The sequence below is a fragment of the Talpa europaea genome (assembly GCF_964194135.1).
Source record: "Talpa europaea genome assembly, chromosome: 1".
Taxonomy (NCBI): Eukaryota; Metazoa; Chordata; class Mammalia; order Eulipotyphla; family Talpidae; genus Talpa; species Talpa europaea.
The window spans coordinates 45,029,301-45,052,841 of record NC_140073.1 but is presented as its reverse complement, the minus strand read 5'-3'; the positions used below and the strand labels follow the sequence as shown (position 1 = coordinate 45,052,841).

The 23,541-nt window shown below is 44.4% G+C and overlaps 1 protein-coding gene across 3 annotated transcripts in view; it reads left to right on the top strand.

Annotated features, from left to right (window-relative positions):
• Nucleotides 1–23,541, top strand: part of CLPB (ClpB family mitochondrial disaggregase) — a gene marked incomplete at both ends in the record, with an annotated part of 136,833 nt that overhangs the window by 21,531 nt on the left and 91,761 nt on the right. For 2 of the 3 annotated variants that reach the window (XM_084245138.1, XM_084245137.1), the window contains one exon: nt 6,030–6,116. The exons of the other annotated variant lie outside the window; for it this stretch is intronic. In XM_084245138.1, coding sequence (XP_084101264.1) covers nt 6,030–6,116 — 87 coding nt within the window. The remainder of the gene's footprint in view (nt 1–6,029; nt 6,117–23,541) is intronic. 3 annotated transcript variants of the gene reach the window in all.

The following is a 23,541-nucleotide window of genomic DNA, read 5'->3' as shown; positions in this document are numbered from 1 at the left end:
GAATAACTCAGAACTGCCCCTATTCTTATCTGGGATTCTCTCCCTCCTACCAACAGCAAACCTAAGGTGTTTTCTTTTCTTTCGAAGCCTGCCTGAGTTATCCATGTCTGCTTGAAAACCCATCTCAGTTTTGGTACTACATATATTAAGAGTCCTGAGATTTTAGAACTGACAGGAACTTCAGAAATCACTTAATTCAGTTCTCTTATTTTACTGCAGAGAAAAGTGAGACCCAAAGAAACTGAGATGTATCCATGGTTACACAGCTAGGTGCTGGTAGAACCTGGACGAAATCCGGGGCCCCAAGTCTGTGTGTAAGTGCCCTCTGCCTTGAGGGAGAGAAGCTGCATCCATACCCTCTTACGTATACACAGGAACCTAAATTCTCTGAAAAAGACAGGCACACAAGTATAAGATAGGTTATACCCAACACAAGACAGATGTATTGGTGAGAGATTTGGGTGGGGAGGTACTGTAAACATTTGTTTGTGCAGCCCCTGACCCCTCGGATTTGTGCATCGTTCTCTTGCCTTGAAGAGGCAAGGCGCGTCCTGGTCTCTGCAGCACACGCTGAGTACTGTGGGCTGAGCTGCAGAAACAGGATAACTATTGATGCAGGTTAGCAAACAGTGCTAAGTTGTCTTCCAGGAAAACTTCTTGGAAGAAGCTTGTGTTTTTTTTTTCCTAAGAAAGTTTTGTTTTTAAAAAATGGAGTCATTAGCATGTTTATTGTTATAAAAAAGCAACAAAACTGCGAACTCTACAGAAACATTCACAGCACTAAGGGGAAGTTTGGCTCCCCACCCCCAATGTCCCATCAGAGGTTATCACCATCCCATTTGGTTGGCAGCCTTAAGGATTCTCCTGGACCCCTGAGAGATGAAGCAGCTTTGTTTTCTCCCTTTGATTTGTTTCTCTTAGTGAAAATCTTCAGTTCTTGAGCTGGGAAATCCTTATTCTACCACTGCCTTTGGCGGGTGATTTGAGACCATTCATTTTTCAATGCACACAAAATTCTGAGCACTTATTCCAAGTTCTGTGTGCATCTTTCATGTACATATTTCATATATATAATAGCATAGGTACTTCTGTTTGTATTGCACTTCATTGCATGCCAAGTATTTTTGTTTATCTTGTCTCATTGTCTCTTCCTGGAACTCCTGTGTTACATGGAGCAGGGCTGGTGGGGTTGTCTCCGTTTTTTAACAGATGTGGTAATAGACTCAGAGAGCCAGAGCTGTCACCCAGCTGAGGGGACCAAGTGAGCATAGTCCAGAGAGGTTAAGTCACTTGTTCATCCAAGAGGGATACCCATCCAGCAAGTAAGAACCTGCACATGAACTGCAGGCTCTCCCACTTATTTCGCTGGCCCATTCTACTGCCTGTAAGTTGTCCGAGAGCTGGGATTCAACTCTGGATTCAAAGCTGGTGTGAGCTCCTCTCTGTCAAGTACCCTGGGTCATCCCCAATTAGTGTCACCTAGCTCTGCCTGGCCAGGCAGGAGACCGAGTTCATTAGGGAAGGGCTTTCCATGAGGAAGTGAGCCCAGAAAGGTCTGCAGTGCCCACCCCCCACTCCCCGGCCCCCCGGACACAGGCTGATCTGCCCTGAGTGGCAACCTGCATTAAGCATTCCACTCATCATCTCAGGGATGATGGAATCCTAACCTTTTCGGAGACACCGTGCTCTGTCACAAGCATTGCTCTTTTTAAAAGAGATTAATTCACTTGCCGTATTTTGTCCATTGGTGAAAATCACAGGGGAGAGCAAGGGTGGCTTTCTCAGGCCTCAGAGGCCCTTTCAGCCACTCTCAGCAGGCAGTCACCCGCCCAGCTGGCCCAGGACTTTGAATTGACTGCCTGCTGGGCATTCACTTGCAAAGCAACAAAATGAAATGGAGGAGAGCTGGTTTGGGAAATCCTAACTCGTGGGGCTGCTCGCGGCCCCAAAGGAAGTGGAGGAGGGGCCCACCCAGTTCGGTAAGATGAAAAGTTGTTTGCATTGGGTTGCAGGGTGGTGTCTGTTTTGTTCTGGTCCTTCCTTGATTTACTAGGTGCCCCTCTCCTTGTGGAGTTGTGTGTGGTATCTGTTAATCCTTATAACCACCTTGCACAACAGGGATTAATATCCTTCATTTCATAGCTAGTAAGTGACAGAGCCAGAATCTGAACTCCAGCCTTTGGGCTCCAGGGTCATTGCTTTTTCCATTACATCTCAGCCCCAAGAGACGGCAAAGAATGATGCTCAATCAGGTTACTGGGCAGGGCTTAAACACTGGAGTCTCACTTAAGATTTGCCTCCTAGGAATTACCCCTCTAGTTTGTAGAGCCCTTTCCTTCAGATTCCAGTGTCGCTACCCTGTGAAGCTGGTGGGGATTATGATCCTCACGGGCCCAAAAAGAGACTGAAGCCTAAATGATATGCCTTACCAACATAAAGTAGGCGGTGGCACACCTGAAACTAGAACCCGGGTCTCCTGCCTGCTCTGTATTCTTTCTACTTGATTCATTGAAAGAACAGCAAGTTTGGAGAAGCCTCCTTTCCCCACGACCTCTCCTCTGAAAAAGAAAACCCTATAATGTACAAGAAAAGGAAGCCCCAAATGATAACATGCATATAAAAAATAATGTAAACTTGTTGGCAATCAGATACACAAATATAAGGCCCCTTCACCCCTCCAGGACTGGCAGTGGAAGCTGGCTGCTGACAAGTGTTAACAGGGAGAAGGATCCACAGGAACACCCTGTCCTGTTGGAGGGAGGGTCGATGAAGCAGCTACCCTGGAGAGGGCCCTGGCATTTTGTCGAATCAGGTACCCACAAATCCTGTGACCCGGGGATCCCACTCCAAGTACATGCCCCAGGAAATAACCACAAAACTTCAAAGGAGGGGTGTGTATGTAAGAGTATGTTCTTTAAGCATGACTCTTGGTGACTCGGAGATAGTAACTGCCTGGACCAATACCCGTGGGAGACCAGAGGGAGACTGTGGTAGATGTGAGATATTATGAGAATTATGGAGCAATTAAAAACTGGCTGCACTAAATTTCTGCTACCTACGCCCTGCTTTCTCATTTCCCTGCCTTAGCCTATCTCTCTTACAGCAACTTCCAAACTGGTTTCTTGTCCACATTTCTACTTTCTTCCCTTTCAAATTCAGCCTGTTTAAGTTATTAAGTTAATTTTATGATTTCTTTTGTCCCCAGACCTTCAGTACCAGCCCCACTGCCTGCAGTGAAAGTGCAGGGGGGGACAAATGGGCTTCCTTGCTGTCACCAACTTCAGTTGATTGATGGAAGCTGATGGGAACCAGTGTTGAGGCTGGTTCTGAGGCTCTTCCAAAGGCTTCACAGGAAAGAGCACCTGGGAAAGATTTCTGACTTAGGTGCAGAGAGTCCAGAGTGGCAGCATGCATGCATGCCAGGCGTCCGTCAACCCTGTAGGTTGAGTTTGTAACCTAGGGTCCCACCCTACGTTGATTTCATGTAGACCTGGAAACCTGGCACCTCCTTTCCCAGCTGCCATATGTAAAAAACAAAGAAAAAAGTCTTTTGAGTGTGTTTGCTCCTATCCAGTTTTCTGGAGTCACCTCTCTATCCTATTCAGAGGAGTCCATGGCTCAAAATAGGTCTCTGCTCTCTGCCTGGTTTTTGAGGCCATGTTGTAGGCCTTGCAGACCTTAGCAGCTGTGTGTTTCTCTGCTGTGAACAGTGATGAGCAGATGGACCTGCTCTATGGTCTCTGAGCTTGCCTTCCCGTTCCTCCCTGCTTTTGAGTAGTGTCTTGACTGGCAAACCACTTCCTCCCTTATCTGCAAATTGTTCCCAAGTCTTTTCCCTCAGAAACCATTTTGACTTGCTTCGTCCCATCCTGATATTCTGGTTTTCTGGACCAAGCCCCAGAGAAGTGAGGCTGTGCCATTAGAATCACAGTTTGGATAAGATCTCCAGTCTCTGAATTCTCAGAACCACGTACTGCCTACTGCAACACCTTAGCCTGCTAAACAAGGTGGAGGTTTTGTAGATTAGGAAAGAGGTTTTGTACAAAAAAGAGACTTTTGCCTATAGAAAATTCATCTCCCAGATTCTAAACCTCTTTAGCCCTAAGAAGTTGTTGCTGCATTAAAAAAAAAAAAAGAAAAAAAAGCCTAACTATGTGCGGTAAGAAGGCCAGGGCTTCACCTCCAAAGCAGAGGTGAGAGATCAGGGTTTCCCAGCCTCCTCCCTCAGTATTCTCCCTTCCCATTTTGCGCCCCAGTCATGCTAAACCTTTATTGGGGTTTCTTATACCCCTTGCCACCTCTTCCTCTGTGTGAGAGACTTCACATATGCCTGGAACATTCCTTCCCTTCTTCATCTCCTTTTGGCTGGCTAACTCTCTAGCATCATCTCCCCAGAGAGGCCGTCCTCTGAGGTTTCACTGAGATTGTGTTAGGTTCCCTGGTTGTGCACTTGCAGCCTGTGATCCCCATTATAGCTTTTGCCTGGTGTGTCATTATGTGCTTGTTGGTCTGTCCCCCATCAGGCGCTAACAGTCCCTGTCTCCTCCACATCAGCACAGGCCAGGATGTTGTCTCATCCCCCCAAACCATAGCCATTGCTTACTACAATAGCACAGAGGTGTCATTTGGCAATTTGGTCACTTGGTCTTCTGGTCCAGAAGATCATTTACTGTGACCGTGGTGCAAGAAAGGTGCAAAGGCACAAATTGAGCCTTTGGACTCTCACCAGCCTCTTTCAGCAAGAAACCAGAAGAGTGGACAGCTCCCACTTTCCCACTCTCTGCCCATTTCTCACAAGTAAATCCTGCCTCATTGGTGAATTGCTTTTGACTTTTGGGGTCTCCCTTTCCTGGCCTCCCACAGCACTTACATAACTCCTGCAGAAATCACACAACTAGCTCACGATTTCATGCTGTCCTGAGCCTTCCTTCCACAACTAAATTGTATGCTTCCCTAGGCTACACCTCGTCTCCTTACCTCATCTCAAAATCTAGCTCTGGACCAAGCACATACCATGTTGAGTGCCGAAGTCACTTTAGTGTGCATTCTCCTGTGCTATGTGGAACCATGTTCGGTAGAGAGGAGGAAGGGTGGTGGGGTAAGAAGGATGGGAATCATAATGGTCCCTGTAATGGCCCCTAGCTAGCTGTGAGACCTTCAGTGAGTCATTTTACCTCATTGGCTAGCTCATCCATGGAAACAGATGAATATCAGTTCCTTATGGTTTTGTGAAGAACAAAGAAGAGCATGACTAAAGTTCCAAGGGCAGTGCCTTTTTTTTAATGGGTGCTTACTGAGAGTTGGTTCAATTTACTCCCTTTCTATTCATTTCACATTATGTGGCCCCTTGTCCTTGGGGCCCGGAATTCAGGATTTTAGCGATGCACTTAAACCCCTGTGCGTGTGTTTGTCCTACAACTGTTGTGCTGCTATATTCTGGGCCCTGATGTATAGAGTCACATAAACTCATATGGACTATGTGATTAGGAACCTAATCCAGCTTTTCTAACACTCATTCCATCTTTCCTTGATTTTAAGACTTTTCAGTGACCAAACAGGTAACCTTGTGTGTGAGTTTGATCTTTTCTCGGAACTACGTAGGTAAGAGGTGATACTGGGCATTCATTCTGTGCTAACCACAGGAAAGTTTGAAGGAAGAGAGATCTGTGGACTGGATGAATCAGGGAAGCCTTCTCAGGAGAGTGTGTAGGATTAGAATAGGCAGGGAAACAGGGAGAGAGTGTTCTGTTCTGAGGGATTGGAAATTCTGGGGATTCAGGTGGAGAGGCTTCTCAGAAGGCTGAGAGGATAACAGTAGGAGGCAAACTCATTTTAGGGAAGCAGGAGAGAGACAGGGAACACCTGGGGTGGGAGGAACGTGGACAGAGGAGCTGGAATAAGATAATTATTTCTCGAAGGTTTCTATTTCCAGACTTACCCAGCCTCCTCATTTGTTGACTGTCTCATTTATTGCATTCATGTGCATCCTCGATAAACCACATATTGAAACTATCCCTGTTTCTTTCTAGACTGTTGTCAGAAGGTGCAGATGTCAACGCAAGGCACAAGCTTGGCTGGACAGCACTCATGGTAGCAGCCATCAGCCGAAATGACAGGTCAGTCTCCTTCCACGCAGCGCTCCCTTAGCCAGATCACTTCAGATCATGTTCCTGACCCCTCTCCTGTGTTCTCCTGTGCCCCTGCGGTCTTCTACAGAGGCAGGGAGGTGATTCTGTCTAGGGTACTGGCCTACATTTGGTGCAGTGAGAGGAATGATGTGGCTTTGGATCACAGCTTTATCATGCATTGTCTCGGTGATCTTAGGCAAGTCATTTGCATCATTGAAGCAACATAATGTTTGAAAGCCATTGTAAATGATCAAGTGTGTATGTGCAAATTGTGTTGTTTTTTTTTTTAAGATTTATTTATTTATGCATATAAGAACTAGGGTACAGGCCAGAGGTGTGGGGGATGAGAGGATTCACCAGAGACAGAGTGGGGAACAGAACAGGCAGATTGACTGAAATACTGCTGAAGGGAGCAGCAGGCGAGTCAGGAGAGGTTTGCTATGCCATGTGGGTAGCACCCTGGCCAGGGATCGAACTTGTGCTGCAGTGGCTGCCATCAGCTTCATATGTTGTGTCTTAACCCCTTGTGCCACCAGGGAGGCCCACAAATTGTGTTTTCATGATCTACCATCTGTCCATGTTGAGAAGTCCACAGTTATGTGCCAGTGAGGGCCCTACTGGGTTGTTTTCTCTGGAGATTCTAATGGAAACCAGGGAAGGTTGGAGGATGTGGCACTCCTTTCCTCCCATTGGAGGACCTGCTATTTTTCTACCTTCTCCCTATTCCCTCAGGACATAACTGTTATATAAAGATTGAAATAGTTCACTTTGTAGAGTGAACTATTAGAGCTAATTCTTACAATCACTCCATAAGACACATGTTACTATTCTCATTTCACAGCTGAGAAAGTGAAACCAAAAGAGATAAAGTGATTTGTCTAAGGTCACACAGACAGGATTTAGAACCTGGTCTGGCTGCCTGCAAAGCTTGAGTTTTACTATATCTCACTGCTGCCTTCCTCTGCTAGGTCCCAGGCTGATGCTAGATTCCTCCCTCCATCCCCGTCTCTAGCTGTGATTTTGCAAAGTAATGATTGTTAAGAACAAAAAGAAATGCTCTTAAGGAAAGCAAACTGGGCATGGTAGTAGTAGCCAATGAAATTGGTAGTTGGAGGTAACAATTTAAATTTCCCCATCAAACAGATCTAGAAGGTTTTTTTTTATTTCATACCGGTCACCTTCGGAAAAACAATATATGTGGCAGAAACCAACAAAACGGATTTATAAAACAGGAATGGTAGTGCCTCTGATTGGCTAGGGACTTAGCTGTACGCAAGAGGTTCTCTTCTCTGCTTCTCTTTCCAAACTTGATCTCAGCACTGCATTTCCTTATTTGCCTCTTTAATCCAAGCACTTAGTCGTTAAAGAAAAATTGATATAAATAGGCTTTTGCAGTTGAGATCCCTGAACTCCATTCCTGGTTCTGATTCTTAATTGAATTTCAAAATCCCTTGGACTCCCTGTTTCTTTACCTGGACTGCAAACATGTGATTAATATCTACTCTGAGCCAGGCTCTGTGCTGATCTTTGAGGAATCAGAGACCTTGGATACTCGTGGTCTAGTGTGGAAAAGAAAGCATGTTGAGAGACAGTGTCATCAGTGATACCATAGCTGTGTGGACAGGACATTATCAGAGCAGAGCATGAGAGGCCACTGAACTGGCAGCAGAGTGGATTCTCCCATAGGCTTGTGAGACTCAGTTGAGCTGGTGCATGAGTTCCAGGTTTCAAGTGGTGAGTTGTTATTCCCAGCTGCACATATTAGGCCTCTTACACTCCAGCACACGCGTGCGCGCGCACACACATACACACACACACACATGCTTGTTTGTTCTGTGTCACCGATACTCTCCCTACCACCACCTCCACCCTCTCACCATTCTCTTGCCCCGCTGTGGGCGTTTCTCTCTGCAAGAGATAGCCAGTGGTAGAAAAAGGGGGAATGAGTGCCCTTCTATGTGTTGTAGTATTTCCAGGATTTAGATCCTGGTCTGGTTGAACAGGAAATAACACTATACTTTATTTATTTTTTTAAAGATTTATTTATTTATTTATACAACCACTGGGTACAGTCAGAAGTGCAGGAGGGTGAGAGAACCCACCAGAGCAAGAGCGGGGAGCAGAACAGGCAGAAGGACCAAAGTACACTGCTGAGGGGAGCAGTAGGCGCAGGAGAGGTCTGTGCGCCATGTGGGACCCTCGCCGTTGGCCGGAGATTGAACCAGCGCTGCAGAGGCTGCGGCAGCTTCGCAGCCCAGCGCTCAACCGCTGCGCCACTGTGGGAGGCCCAACACTATACTTTAAGCACTGTCAATCAGTGAGCAGATAGCTAGTAGATGTGCTTTGGGGACAATTCTCTCTGAATCTAATGAGTTGTTGGTTTAACTGATTGCTCTCTTTGTCCTGGGCCATTAGCAAATCAGGGATGCTCCTTGAGCAAAGTGAAAGTGTTGGCTTATATTTATTTGCTTTGGTTCCTAGGACTAATTATTGGTTTTCTAAGTGTCCATTTTGTGTCTTCTTCCTTTTAATACCAGCAGGTGTGTGTGTGTGTGTGGGTGTGTTTATCTTTTGTTAAATAACACACACTCAGGTTGGGTTTATGTGTTCATATCACAATTTTGGGAAGTACCTACTGTTTATGAGGCAAAGATTCCTGCCCTCATGGAGCTTATTCCTATAGTAGTGGTAGTCCCTGGATAGAAAGAGGCAGAGACAGATGATAAACAATAAATACATAAATAAACAATAGATGGTAAACAATAAATGCATAAATAAATTGGATAATATGTAAGGATAATAAGAAGTGCTATGGAAGAAAGGAAAAGTAGAATCTGGTAAAACGGAATGCCAGGAATACAGTGGTCAGGGTGAATAGACCTCATTGGTAAGGTACCCAGGGGGTAGTCTTGAAGGGCTATCATATCCGTACCAGCACCATATGTGGGTAAGTTTCTCCTTATTAGAAGTGTGCTAAGTGGCTAAGCAATCATCAAGTCCTTCTGGAATCATACTGACCAGGCCTGAAGTGCCACCACCCCTGAATCAAAGTTGGATGAAGTAAAGGTAAGGGGGCAGCACCACTTGATTCAGTGCTGACAAGAGGGATCCTTCACCTCCATTATAATATTGGCAGCTCACAAGCCCAAGGGAGAGATCGTGAAAGCAGCCTAGTCATGTCACCCTCAGCTGCATCGAGTGAGTGCCTGGCTAAGGTGCTGAGTCCTGAGGGAGAGAGAACACAATTGTCTTTACCCTTCAAGAGATTAACTTCTGAACTTTTGAGTATGTATGCTTTATTTTATTTTATTTTGAATAGTAAAGACAATATTGTTTAACTTTGAATAGGAAATACAGTGCTATAGAACAAAATTGAAAAATATGCATGGGAACTTAACTTATAATTTATTCCTCCTTTTATTTCCAAAAAGAGTTTGAGATGACTTAAATTAAAATACAAATATAAATGTACACAGGAGAGTTAAAACTGAATCAAGATCAGAAATCATATCGGTAAAAGGAAAGATAATTATATCAGGATTGAACCAGAGATTTTCTTTTCCCAAAATAGGTTTATTGTTTTTGTAAAAATTATATAGAGAAGGAAGCAGTCACCTGAATTCCCTCTATCTAGAGATTGATCATTATATATGTGTGTGCATAATTTTACATAAATTAATCACGCTGTACTCAATGTAAATCGGATAATTAGTGGAACCAAGTATTAATTTAGATTGAGGGTTCCTGATGAGCAAGGCAAAAAAGGTATTCAGAGAATTCCGGTTCTTCAGAAGGAAGGAATTTTGTTCTGACATCCCTTTATATTATTGTTTTATGCACTCAACAAGCATTTTTCAAAAACTGGTCTGTGTCTGATACAGATGTGCTAGACTCGGGAGGGATTCAGAGTGTAACCAGTCACAACCTTTGCCTTCAGAAGCTTTCTTGGACTGCTGACATCAAGGACTGGAATAGTATTCCATTATCTTCACTAACCCTTCTGCCAAAGGTTTACCACCATTCTACTAGGACAGCCCTTGCCAGCCCTAGTAACAGCTTGGCTGTGGTATTGACTCCAGGAGCAGTCCCTGGGGGCTAGCCCTTTCCCCACAGTCAGTCCTAATAAGCCTCATGCCACAGGCACTTGTTTAGCCTGAGTCTGAGTGCCTCATTCTGTGTTACATTCTGATCCAGAGCAACTAAAGACTAAACCACAGCGCCCCAGAATGATACTCTGATTTAGCATCGCCTTCACTGGCTCGTGCAAATATAACCAGCCTTCAGCTAAATTCAATTAGTTTTTCTTTAAGAAGGGGAAGAAATCCAATTTTACCAAACATGGACAGACGGTGGAAGGCACTTTGATGTTACAACTTCTCAGTGATGCTTTACTTAGTCACAAGTTCATAAGCAAGAAGGCTTAATTACTTGAGAAAACACAGGATTAAAACTGGACACAATGGCTGAGTATCCGCTCTTGGGCAACTTGATTCGAACCCATGCACCCAGTTCGTGTGTGGTGCAAACTTTGATGTGTGCTATGACAAGCTGAAAGTCATGACCCCCCTCAGGGAAGCTCCTTCAGATGGCATTTGCAGGATGTGTAGGCGGAGAGGCAGGGCCTGCCGGGCCTATTTGCTCAACTTTGATGTCCAAGCAGCCACAGGCCCCACTGTTTGCTCTTTCACTGAGGGATGGATTGGGAGCCTCCTACCTTTCCCAGTGCACAATGGCCAGCAATGGAGTGTAACGACTGTTGACCATTCCAGGGGCCTGGTGGACCAGAACAGGGCTTTAGAAGGTATAGAGCCTGGGGGGCCAAATGCTGTTTATAGGATAGCCATTTCTCCAGATGTAACTTTCCTTAAAACCTGATGTTGTTTGGGTGCCTATAGTGGAGGTAAAAATAGTCTCATGAGTTTTAGCAGGTGTCAAATACTGCTTGATCCCATTCAATGGCACTTAGTAAGGTGTTTGTATGTATGAAATACATACATGAGTGTGTATGTGCAAGGGATAGAGGTTTGGAAGAAACCACTTCTTATCATTTCTAATTCTTCAAAAAAGAAACTGGTAAAACACATGTCTGATAAAGGAATAGTGTCCAGAATATGTAAATAACACTTACAAATCAAGAATAAAAAGACAACCTAATTTTTTTAAAATGGGCAATAGATTGGAACACTACCAAAGCAGAGATGGATGGCAGATAAGCACATGAAAACATGCTCAGCAGCAGTAATTTCAGGAAATGCAAATTAAAATCACAATGAGATACCACCTACTACAGTAGCTAAAGTTTAGAAAAACTGACAATACCAAGTGCTGACAAGGATGCAGAACAATTGTCATCATTGCTGATAGGAATGCTTAATGGTATAACCACTTTGGAAGACACTTCGCAGTTTCTTATAAAGGGAAAACATATACTTACCATGCTAACTCCTAGGTATCTGGCCACAGGAAATCAGAACATACAATTGTAAAAAGGCCTGGATGCAAATATTTCTAGCACCTTTATTCATAATTGCCAAAAATTAGAAATAACCCAAATTTCCATCAACTAGTAAATGGACAGCCAAATTATGGTTACAGTCATCCAATGGGCTACTGCCCAGCAATAAAGAAAAAAGCACAAACTACTCATATATGCAGCAACATGAATGAATCTTAAAAGTCTTATGCTAAGTAAAACCAGGCACAGAAAGCTGTCATTATATAAATCCATTTATATGACAGTCTGGGAAAGGCAGTACTGTAGGAACAGAAATCCAATTAGTGACTGCTAGGGTTTAGGAGAGGGAGGAAGAGCCTAAAGTAACTTTGAGTTTTGGAAATATTCTAAATCTTGATTACAGTAGTAGTTACACAATCTGAACTTAAAAGGATGAATTTTACTATGCATAAAAGATACTTCAATAAACTGACTTAAAAAAAAAACTTTTAAGAAACCGTCATTCCCCTTTAATTTTCATTATTAACTATGACCCATGGCATACTGAGAATTCATGTTTGTAGTATCAAAATGAATTCGTGTTGTTAATGGTCACCTAGAATGTTTCAAATTTGTATCATGGATGTATCTCATAGCAGCATACTATATCTCACAGGACACTATATTCTGCTTGTTTAGTAGAGAATGCAGATTTGCAAATTAACACCATCTGTGATATTCTGAAATGTAATTACTGATGAGTAGTGATAAATTCACTTTATGTGTGGTATACAGTGGGCTTACATTAAAAATCACAGTGTCACAATTCTTCATTATAGCAAGGAGAACACATAGGTCACAGAATCAGGAGCTCACCTCCCATGCACATCACTCTTGGGCTTCTTGTCCCTGGACAGCCATGCAGTGAGAACACCTATATATAGAGGACATTGCAGTGCTTTATGTACCAAAGATCCTGAAAGGAAGAGGTGGTGATAGAGGGTGAGTCCCCTTGGACTTGCTGTTTTGATAGCCTGGCCTGGGAGAAGGTGGGAACCACGAGGCAGAGCACGAAGCTCCAACAGACAACTGTTTGAAATTCCCCACAAGAGTCTCCCTCCCTCCTTCTGCCTTTTCTTCTGGAGTGCATTTCATCAGCAGCTTCCCGGCACTGCCTTCCCTGCTTGGCCCGGGTCCCTGCGGAACTAAGCTAATGAGCGGATAACATGCATTTGCCAAGGCCTTCCTGGACGTGGTACCTGGGCTTTGTTAATTTTAAAAGGCCGCCATCCTTGGCTGAAGACCATTTAATTCCCTCTCGCAGCAGTCATTTATTTTAGCATTTCCACCTTACTGAGGGGAAGGGGATATTAAGTCCTATGTTATGAAACTAGCAGCACAAGCCAGATTGCTGTCCTGCAAGAGAAGTTTTCAAGCCTTTCTTTGTGGACCGGGACAATTTCACAGGTGTTTTTCAAGCACAGAGCTGAGGCTGTTCCTGCAGCTGGACAGGGTAACCTCTGTGGGAGGCTCTCTTTCCTTGTTGACTGGCCAGAAGCAGAGCAGGGGTGCACCCTTGCATCTGTGCTTGGATACAGAAGTCCTTAGGGGTGCTGGCCACATGGAGGCCTATCCTACAGCCTCTTCCATGGTCCCCAGCCTACCCCAGACTGGCTGCTTGGTGCAGAGCGATCTTCCTTCAGCCTAAGGCAGTTGTTGGGCTTTGTGCTGATCTCCTGATTAGTGATAATAACGACTGCAGATGATTGGGTGCCTTCTTGTATGCCAAGCCCATGTGAAGTACTTCCTGTGTTAACTCTAATCCTCACTGCAATACTAAAAGGGAGAGGTTATTATCTCTATTTTACACAGAGGGAAATCAGAGCTCAGAGATGCCAAGAAGGTTGTCCAAGAAGTATAAGAGGGAGCCAGGATTTGAATCCCAGACCTTTATTCTCTCCACTGTACTAACCTGCCTGCCTGTGGAGGGGACGGGGAAGGAGGAGGCCATGGGATGGACAGAAGACTGCTTAGACCAGGAGTCACACCAGCACAGTTTCTTGATGACCCATTCTGTGCTGAATGATTTTGACAAACTACTCCCCATATCCTCAACAAGCTGATAGTAAAGAGATAAAACAAGCCCCACTTTATCTGTAAATGAGGCAGAATGTGGTCAGTGGCCCAGAAAAAAACACCTAGAGAGTCGGGGGAATTATTTAAAGGAGGCCTTTTCACATGAGATGGGGCCTGAAGATGGACAGATTTTCCTTGCTAGAGGTGGACGGTAGGACAGCATATCTAGAAAGACCATTTGAGCTTAGGCTGTCCGAGGTGAGCAAACAAGGAGGTGCCAGAGCTATAGGAGGACCTGGAAGAGCAGAGAGAGTGGAAGACATATCTTACCCAGCGTCGGCCATGCTCCTCTCAGATGTGACAGTCTAGCATGAGGTACACAGCTTTGACTCTAGACCCGACTACCTGGGTTCAAATCCAGATTCACTTTCACTAGTTTTACACTTTGGCAAGTTCTTATACCTCTCTGTGATTGTTTCTTCAGCTGTGAAATGGGGATAATTAATAAATCTATCTCAAAAAGTGGTCTTGGGGCCTGCCCGGTGGCGCAGCGGTTGAGCGGTGGGTTGCGAAGCTGCGTGCAGCCTCTGCAGTGCCAGTTCGATCCCCGGCCGCCGGGCAAGGGTCCCACATGGTGCGCAGACCTCTCCTGCCGCCCGCTGCTCCCCTCAGCAGTGTACTTCAGTTCTTCTGCCTGTTGTGCTTCCCGCTCTGGCTCTGGTGAATTCTCTCACCCTCCCGCGCTTCTGACTATACCCAGTGCTTGTGTAAATAAATAAATAAATCTTTAAAAAAAATTAAAAGGTGGTCTTGATGTTTAAACATGTAAATATCTGTAAAGTGTGTAGAACAGTGCCTGACAGTAACAAGCACTGGATAAGGGTTAGCTACTTCAATTAAAAGTAGTGTAATGGTAGTGGTGGTGCCTTAATTATTATTACTAACACTATTGCTACCGATTGTGCTGGCCCCAGGACAAAGTTAACGAGTAGCCTGCCTTTGATGAAGGTGGGGTATTTATTACTTGTCTCTAATTAATATCTCATAGGTGACTTAGAAGCAGTAGGACTTTAGAGGTTTTTTCCTGGTCCTTTTGTCTAAGAAACTGGGCCTAGAACATGGGACCTCAGAGCACGCCACTTTGATATGGGACTGGCTCTTGTCCCAGGTGGCCACCTGCCCAAAGTGGGACGGTGCCCAGTATTTCCCAGCAAGGAAGGTGGATGAGGGTGCTGGCCAGGTGCCCAGAATGCCAGTGCCTTGTCCCCAGAAAAGTGTGCCGAGCTTGACGTTTCTCCCACCGCTGCTGCTATGGCCGATTATCTCTGAGTAACAAAGAGTCATTTCTAATCCCATTTGGAATCGTTGCTCGAGATAATCCTGTTTTGTAGTAATGATATTCCAATTCCAGCATGCACCCGTTTCTAGTTTGGCAGATGCATTCCTTGACCTCAGACAACCCAAGACACTGCTCCCTGGAAAGTGATGCCAGCTCATTTGCCTAACTTGACAGTATCAGGGTTCCCTCCCACCCCCCTTCTCCAAATCTGTATCCCATCCTGGGGTTCTGTGTGATCAGTGCTGTCTTCATAGCTAAGGGACCAGAAAAACATCTACTGCTCATCCAGTTTAGCTGCTTGGTTCCGTTTCTAGGGCCTGTGAAAAGGACCACTCCTGTACCTCTTCTTTTTTTTTTTTTAACCAAATGTTATTGATTTGCCACTTTTTTTACAAAACAATATAATGTCCGGTTCAGCTTCATACCTTGACGTGTGCACTTGCTTCACTCACCTGCCTCCAAAGCTCCAGTACTGCTACACTACCACCTTCACCCCCTCTATTCCCACCTCCTCCTTCCTCAAGGTAACCCCCATATTTTTCACAGTAACATCTGTTACTTTTGTTGCTGCACCTCAGGGTTTTTTTTTTTATGTAGACAAGTGTTTAGGTGCCCAGCACAGAGCCAGTCATAACATGGCCCTCAAGAATTGTGAGCTCCCTGGTTTTTTGTTGTTGCCGCTGTTGTTTGTTTCTTCTTTCAATTGATGTAACATTAGTTTACAACACTAATGGTTCCAGAAGTGCCTTTTCTTACCTCAACAACTGCATCTATCTCAGCACGACCTCCACCAACAACCAGTCACCATCTACCACTAACCAGTCGGTCCCCTCTACCTATTCCTTTCCCTGACTCCTCTCTCTGGTAACCACCACTCTATTTCATAATCTTAGGGTTTGATTTTATTTTATTTGTTCAGTTGCTTCCCCCACCCTGCTTTATATTCTGAAAATGAGTATAGCATTTGTGTTTCTCTTCTGACTTATTTCACTTAACATAGTCCCTTCAAGGTCCATCCATGTCACAGATGCCAAGATTTTGTCCTTTTTATGGCCAAATAGTATTCCATTGTATATATACATCACATCTTCTTCTTTTTCTTTTTCTGTTTTTAGTTTTATATATCACATCTTTATCCATTCAGCATTGTCAGGCACTTGGTTTGTTTCCTTATCTTGGCTATTGTGAATAGTGCTTCAGTTACTATTGGGGCTTCACCTCTTCTTTATACGACATCAGATCCATTCTGTGCCTATTTAAATGGGACTGCCAGGCTGGTGGGTTAAGGGTATTTGGTAGATAAAGGTGGGTATTTGGCAGTAAAGTATTTGGCAGACTCTCGGTGTGAATCTAATATGGTATGGACAATAGTTGGGTTGATAAGTTGTAAATGACTTGATTCATTGATTCTATATGAATGGATATCGGATAGGAGAGCAGACGTAATGTGTCCTGACTCATGGCTTCTTTGATCTTTACCCCAAATCATCTCTCCTTGTCTAGTCCCAACACTAATTTTGACCCTTGTCCACATGAATTGGTCTCTCTCTTATCCCACTTAGCTGCTGTGAAATGCTTTGCTTTAATTACCGTCTGAAAACATGACTACCCCTGGCACATAGTTGGGACTCAGTAACTATGGAATAGTAAAACAGACTAATAGATGGCCAGGGGAATGAGAACCAGTGTAACTTTGGGGAATGTGTACCAGGTTTGGCCCCAGATAGACTTGATTTGAATGTTGGTTCCTGTGCTTATTTAATGTATATACTTGGACAACTCCTATTATCTTGCTGAGCCTCATTTTATTTCTTTATAAAATGGGGCTAGTACCTCACTGTAAGCGGTTCTAAGGGTGTGAAATGTGAAATAGTAAATGTAAAGTACTTAATAACCAACTGCTTTATTATGATTATTGACCCTTATCCTTTGAGGTAAGTAAACAAAAGATTATTAATCTCATTTGAGGAGATTGGAGCTCATTTTCTACACAGGTACCTGGCTTCCTGCCTACTCTTTAGTTTGTTTCCTAAGGAAGCTGACATTAAATAGAAAACTGTTCTCCCTGCACTCTCCACCCGAGCTCAGGCCCTCATGCCACAGGACCTTTGGATTTAATGCATGTCGGTGCCTTTGGTCAGGCCACCCTGCTTTCCTCACCAGCCCAGAGCCCAGCCAGGGCATTGAATGAGCCACATCTCATTTGACTTAACAGCAGACCTCCTGAACTGTGACCTCTTTGCTTCCTCCCTCATCGAGGTACGCACTGGGTTGAGAATAGGTCACTCTTTGTCTTCTCCTTGGGACCCGTGTCACTCATCACAGTGACCCTGCACTTTAGATGTGGGGGGCAGAGAGGAGGAGGAGTTGGAGGAGCTTCTCCTGAGGCTCAACATTGTGTGGGGACGACCTGGAGCTGGGATCACTGCCCTTCTTGCTTCACCAGCTCCAGCTGCCTGCCAGCCGTCTTTGACACGCGCCTGGCCCAGCACAGGCCTCATCTCACACCATAGGTTTCCTCACTCTTTCCCAAACAATGCAACGACCCCAGCCCCCCGGCCACTGTGAGCAGAAAGCCTTAGCATCGATCGATGTAACTGTCTTCCCATGTGTTGTGACTCCCCACTGTCCTGAAAGCGGGAGCTCAGCAAGGTCAGTGCAAGCCAACCTTCTACATGCACTCCCACCTCTAATCTAATTACAAGCCGATCAGCAAATTAAAACTCATCTCATGGGGATTGTGGCTCCAAAGGGAGTTCCATGAGTCGTAGGAGCTGCCACTTTGGGGCCTCCATCTATTTCATTTCCTCAGCTTTGTCTGGCTGTAGCCCTGGAAGGGCCTGGTGCTGAGGAGCGGAAGATGGAGGTTTCCCAAGTTAATCTGCCTGTGGCCTCATTTGAACCCTCAGGTGGGAAAAGACTGGGCAGGGCTGAGACAGTTGCCTTCCATTCCTCCCCTGTTTCCCACCCAGTATAATAATGATTTCATTTATTCATTCTTCATTCATTTCTTCATGCACTCACTCCCAAAATACCCATTGGCCACCTGTGACCCAGGCACTGAGCAAGGAGCTGGGAAAGAAGGTTAAGACATGGTCCTTGCCTCATAGCCTAGAGGGAAAGGCGAATAAAAGTACTGTTGGCAGTTACAGGACAGCCTGAAGAGGGTGTCCTACGTTGGGGTGAGTACTGGGTTCGGTGCACTAAAGAGGAAGAGCCTGGACCCAGACTGGGGGTCAGAGACCTCACTTGAGTTAGTCAGCACGTCACAGAGGAGTCCTAAAGGCGATGAGCACTGAGTAGGCAGTTGAAGCAGAGGGGACACTCAGCAGGAGGAGTGGCATCATTGGTGGCCAGTTCCTTGTTTTCACTGAGTCTTCATCCTTCATCCCTCAAGATCACTAGCTCAGCATAGGAGTAAGAAGTTCTGCAGTTCAGAGACTGCCTGGAAGAATAAGCTTCTGGTACAAATGGTTGAGTTCAATTAATGATTAATAGAAGATAGGGAATCAACAGTTTAAAAAAACTTCATCTGTTCCTGTTGCTGCAGCTACATCCAACTGTTGTAACTGCTACAGCTTGTTTTGTCGTGTGTGTCTGCACACTTATCCATTCCCCCAGAGATGGACACTTGATTGCCTGCAAACCACCCTCCTCCCCACCCCCCCCCCACCACTGCCACAGAATGCTGTGATGAATGTCATGCAAGCTGTCCTTTGTGGACTAATAAAGAATTTCTCTGGGATGAATATCTATGTATCTATGCCCATCTGTCCATCTAACCGTCCACCTAGCACTCAGCCATCCAGCTATCCAGCCATCCATTATACACTCAGAAAGAGGTGCTGGGTCCTGGGATAGGTGCTTTAATTTGACAGAGTATTATAAGATTGGCTTCCAGAATGGCAGCTCATCCCCTGACAGTTTGTGAGGAGACCCAGATCCCCATGTCCTCACCAACACTTTGGCATTCTTCAGTTTCTGACTTTTGCCAGTATGTTGAATTTTAAGTGATATCTCATTTTTCAATTTGCATTTCTCTAATAATGAATGAGGTTGAGGGTTTCTTCACATACTTAGTAATAATCCTCTCTCTCTCTCTCTCTCTCTCTCTCTCTCTCTCTCTCTCTCTCTCTCCATCCTTTTGTTTTGTTTTGTTTTCTGCTCTGGGGAAGCCCTCTGTTGGGCTTCTTGGTCCTAGCATTGCTGCTAAAACCAGGATTAAGTCAAAGTGCTCCTCAGACTGTTAGCTATCGAGCAGTCAGTATGGGGAAGTAAGGGCCATCATAGCAAAGTCATAAGGACATGGACTTTGTAGCCAGCCTGCCTTGGTTTGAATCCCACCTTCATGCCATATAGCTAAATGACTTAGGACAAGTTACTTAACCCCTCCATACCTCTCTTGTTTTCCTATGTGTAACCTACCTCATAGGGATGTTGTAAAGATTAGGCTAGTATACATAAGTACTTAAAACAGCATCTGGCATGTAAATCTTACCTCTCATTGTTAGATTACTATCTTCCACCTCCTTACCCACACTCTATACCTTTTGAAAATAGATACCTATACTGGCAGACAGTACAACAGGGCAGAGAAAATAGCAGTTCTCCCAGCCAATTCAGGATTTGGCCTCTGATGGCCTGTGGAACGATGCCTCCCAATGTCAGTATCAACCTCAAAGGCCAGATATCTTCTCCAGACACTATTTGCCTTACTGGTTTGAAGAATCAGGGAGTGTCTTTAGCCCAAGAGGAAGGTCTGCAGTTAGCCTTTATCGACTTGATCCTGATAGCAGTACTTGCCTCCCCGTGTGCCCACCAGAATCTGTTGCATTCTTTTCTCTACCAAGTGAGCAGACTCAACAAAAGGACTGGGCCCTGCAAGCACTGAAGGTGAAGGTTGTGAGGGACAGTGTCAAACTGACAGGCTGGCAGAGTCGCAGTAACAGGTCGGAGCTAGAGGTGGTGGGGGGCGGGCATTGCAGGCCCGGAAATCTGGCTATTCAGAGATAGTTTGGTTTTGTAGGTTGGCTTAAGGTAGGAAGGAGAATGCAGGTCTAGAGCCCAAGACCTTGGTAAGAGGAGTGGTGAGCTCTGATCCTAGGCTGCGAGCTGTTTTCTCTGCCCTGTTCTGCTGCCCAGTGAGAACCTGTGGAGTAGTCAGGGTTGTTCCTTTGAGTGAAGATATTTTCTGTTTTGAAAACATTAAATGAGGGAGATAATGTACTCTGCCTCTTCTAATCCAGGCTAATAAGACCCTGAAGGCCTAGCCCATATACCACAGTCCATTGCCACCTGCTTTCCAAATTTACAGCAGTCATATAACTAAACCCAGCACCAGAACTGAGGGATGGAGTTGTCCTTTGGTGGGTCACCTGGCATAGCAGTACCTGACTTTATGGTGGACCCTGTACTCCCCTTATCAGCCAGGTGGGCTGACTTACTATCTCCCAAAAACAATTTTCAACTTGGGGATTTGTTCCTGCTTTTGCAAAAAAAACAAAGTCAAAGAAGCAGAACTCACTTCATTTCCAAAGTTTCCTCGCTGTTGCTCCTGGTTTCTGCTGCTTTTGCCTGGCCTTGACTCTAGTACCAGTGTATTCCTTGGTTTCTGGATGCTTATTTGGTTGTAGTCTACTGTTCTACCACAAAAAGTTCTACCATTTCTAGTCTTTAACAATTGACTAGGATTTTGATTCTCACATTTCTGCTGCATGTCTCTGACCATTGGTTATATTTTGACTATAAAATTAGTACTTCTTGGGCCTGGCCAACTGCTAAACCTCTTCTAACTAACCTCACCTTAGTTTTCTCTTACCTAACTAACTTCCTACCCTGTTTCTGCCTTGCTTTGGCCCATAGGTCATCAAAGCTTACTTTGGTCACTAAAGCTAATCATACTCTTATAGCCCTTTTAGCCCGATCTGGGCTGGTTCTTTTAAGAACAGCCTGATCTCCACAAGCTCTGGGTTAGAAGCTTTTTAAGTATGTGATGGCCCTTGGATGAAAAGCTATCTACAAGGTATTTGGTGCCACTCTTGACCACTGAAGGGCTGAGCTTCCTTTAGTCATAGCTATATTCCCACAGTGGGGCTGCTGCCTTTTGAGTTTTATTAAAAATGAAGGAAATCTTCTTGGAGGTTATGGAATGAGTCACTAGCATGGATGCTTACCCTCTTTGGCCTCCAAGTTTGTGAAGTGAATTGCCCATTCCTTTTGATTGGGTTAGCAGCCCCAGAGCTGAGCCTAGTCACTTTCCTCTCCCCATCCTGCCAGACCACTGTCTGCCCTCTGGGACCAAGGGCAGCATACTTGGTTGCTTGGACACGTCTTGCAGCCTGCAAATTGGACAGATGGAATCAATACTCATGAACCTGGAGAGGCCCAGGTAGCACAGTTAGTGACACTAGCTGCCTGGAGGGACAGCCTGCCATGGGAGGGGGTGTGATTGAATGGTGATTGGACGCAGCAGCTGAGGATTAACCAAATTATGTCCCTTTGAGTTTAGATCCAGAAGCCCTTCTTCCTTGGATTTTAAAACAAACCAACCTGTGCAGAATATAGAACTGCCTTCTCAACAGAGAGCTGTGCCAGCGTGAGTCCTGAGGGTGGTCAAGGATAGATAGATCTGATGACCACTTCAGCCAGGCTTATCTTATTATCACTAAGATCACATGGGCAAAGGGAAAAAAGCTCATATTTGTGGAGTTCCTTCTATGTGTCAGGCACTATGGAATTTTACGTACTTATAATCTCCAAGGGAGGCATAATTATCTCCATTATTAAGGTAAGGAAACAGTCTCAAAGGAATAGTAACTTGTCCAAGATCAAGACAGTAAATGACAGAGCTTTGATTTGAACCCAAGTCTCTGCTTATTATAAAATGTCATGCTGTCTCCCCAGTTTAAGTGTCTTAGTTCATACTTCCCTTGATATTCCCCACAACCCAACCAGAGGGTCATAGTAGTTATAACTGACAAGTTAGGCACTGAATGTGTCAGGCACTATTTAAGCACTTCACATACATTAACACAGCCATATAACTAGATACTCTTATTATCCCTGATGATTATTACAAGATTGCAAAATGATGATTTTCCAATTTCATCATTTGTTCTACCTTTATTATTTGTCATTCGACAGTAAGGAAGAATTTCCCATTCTCCCCCTCTGACTTAATCTGTTTTTCACATGGACTCATCATTATTGTCATTAATCTCAATACTCAGATTGTCCTAGGTTTTAAAGGCAGTGTTCTTAACCTCCTTACCATACTACCTCTCTATCAGATATTGTTTCTTACTGCTTCGAGCTAGTTTCCTTAACTATAACAGCCTTTTTGTATACTCCTGGGTTTTTGTTTTTGTTTTTTTTTTTTTAAGGGTTAATGCTTTAAGACTGACTTTTTTTTTTTTTTTTTTTTTTTATACAAGCACTGAGTACAGTCAGAAGCGCGGGAGGGTGAGAGAATTCACCAGAGCCAGAGCGGGAAGCAGAACAGGCAGAAGGACCAAAATATACTGCTGAGGGGAGCAGCGGGCGGCAGGAGAGTTCTGCGTGCCATGTGGGACCCTCCCCTGGCAACCAGGGATCAAACCAGTGCTGCAGAGGCTGAGGGCAGCTTCACAGCCCAGCACTCAACCCCTGCACCCCCAGGAGAGGCCCCTACTCCTGGGTTTTAATCTTCTGGAAAATGGAAAGACTAATGCCAATCGCGTCCAAATTATATGTAATCTAAGAGTACATGATCTCCAAGTGAGAACCTGGCAGACTCTGCTGTGAATTAAATATGTGTTTTAGACTCAGATTTTAGCAGCTTGGAGATTATTCTCTTTTTGGGATCTTGCATAAATTACCTGTGAAAGGTAATATTTAAGGTCCTTTTAGTTAGGTGAGTAAACACAGGAGACTTATCTGGCCATGTTAGATCAGATGTGGAAGAACATCAGCTACATGGGAGATGAATTCTGGTTCTTTGACTTAACTATGAGGTGTTCATGCGCATGTGTGAGGGTACGTACATGAACTCAGAATTTACTGAAATTCATTCATCCCTTCAGCAAATAATTGAGCTAGGTCCTGTACATGTTAAACGTAGTGAAATCGAAATCAGGTAGTATTGAAAAGACCATCAACACTGCTGGTTACATATATTACAATGCTAACAAGGAAGAGAAAAACTATAATTTGGCATTTTAGTAGTCATGATAGAGTAATTTTTGAAATGCTTGCCATTTATGCCTTCAAAAGTAAAGTGAGATTTTGAAGGTCAGTAAGTAAAAGATTAACATACTAAGAAACACCTGGGAAAAGAACAAGGATTTGTAAAAAAAAGAAACACAAATGACCATTAAACGTATCTTTTTTAAAAATTCCAAACTCACTAGTAATCAAAGAAATGCAAATTGAAATAGAATGTAATTCTCTTTTCTCTTCACCAGATTAACACGTAATTAAAAAGGGGGGGGCCTATTTTGAGGAAAGGAAGGCAGAACAGTTATTCTTCTTCACGTTGTGTTAGTAAAAATAAGAATTGGCAGTTTTTCTGAAAGGCAATTTAATAA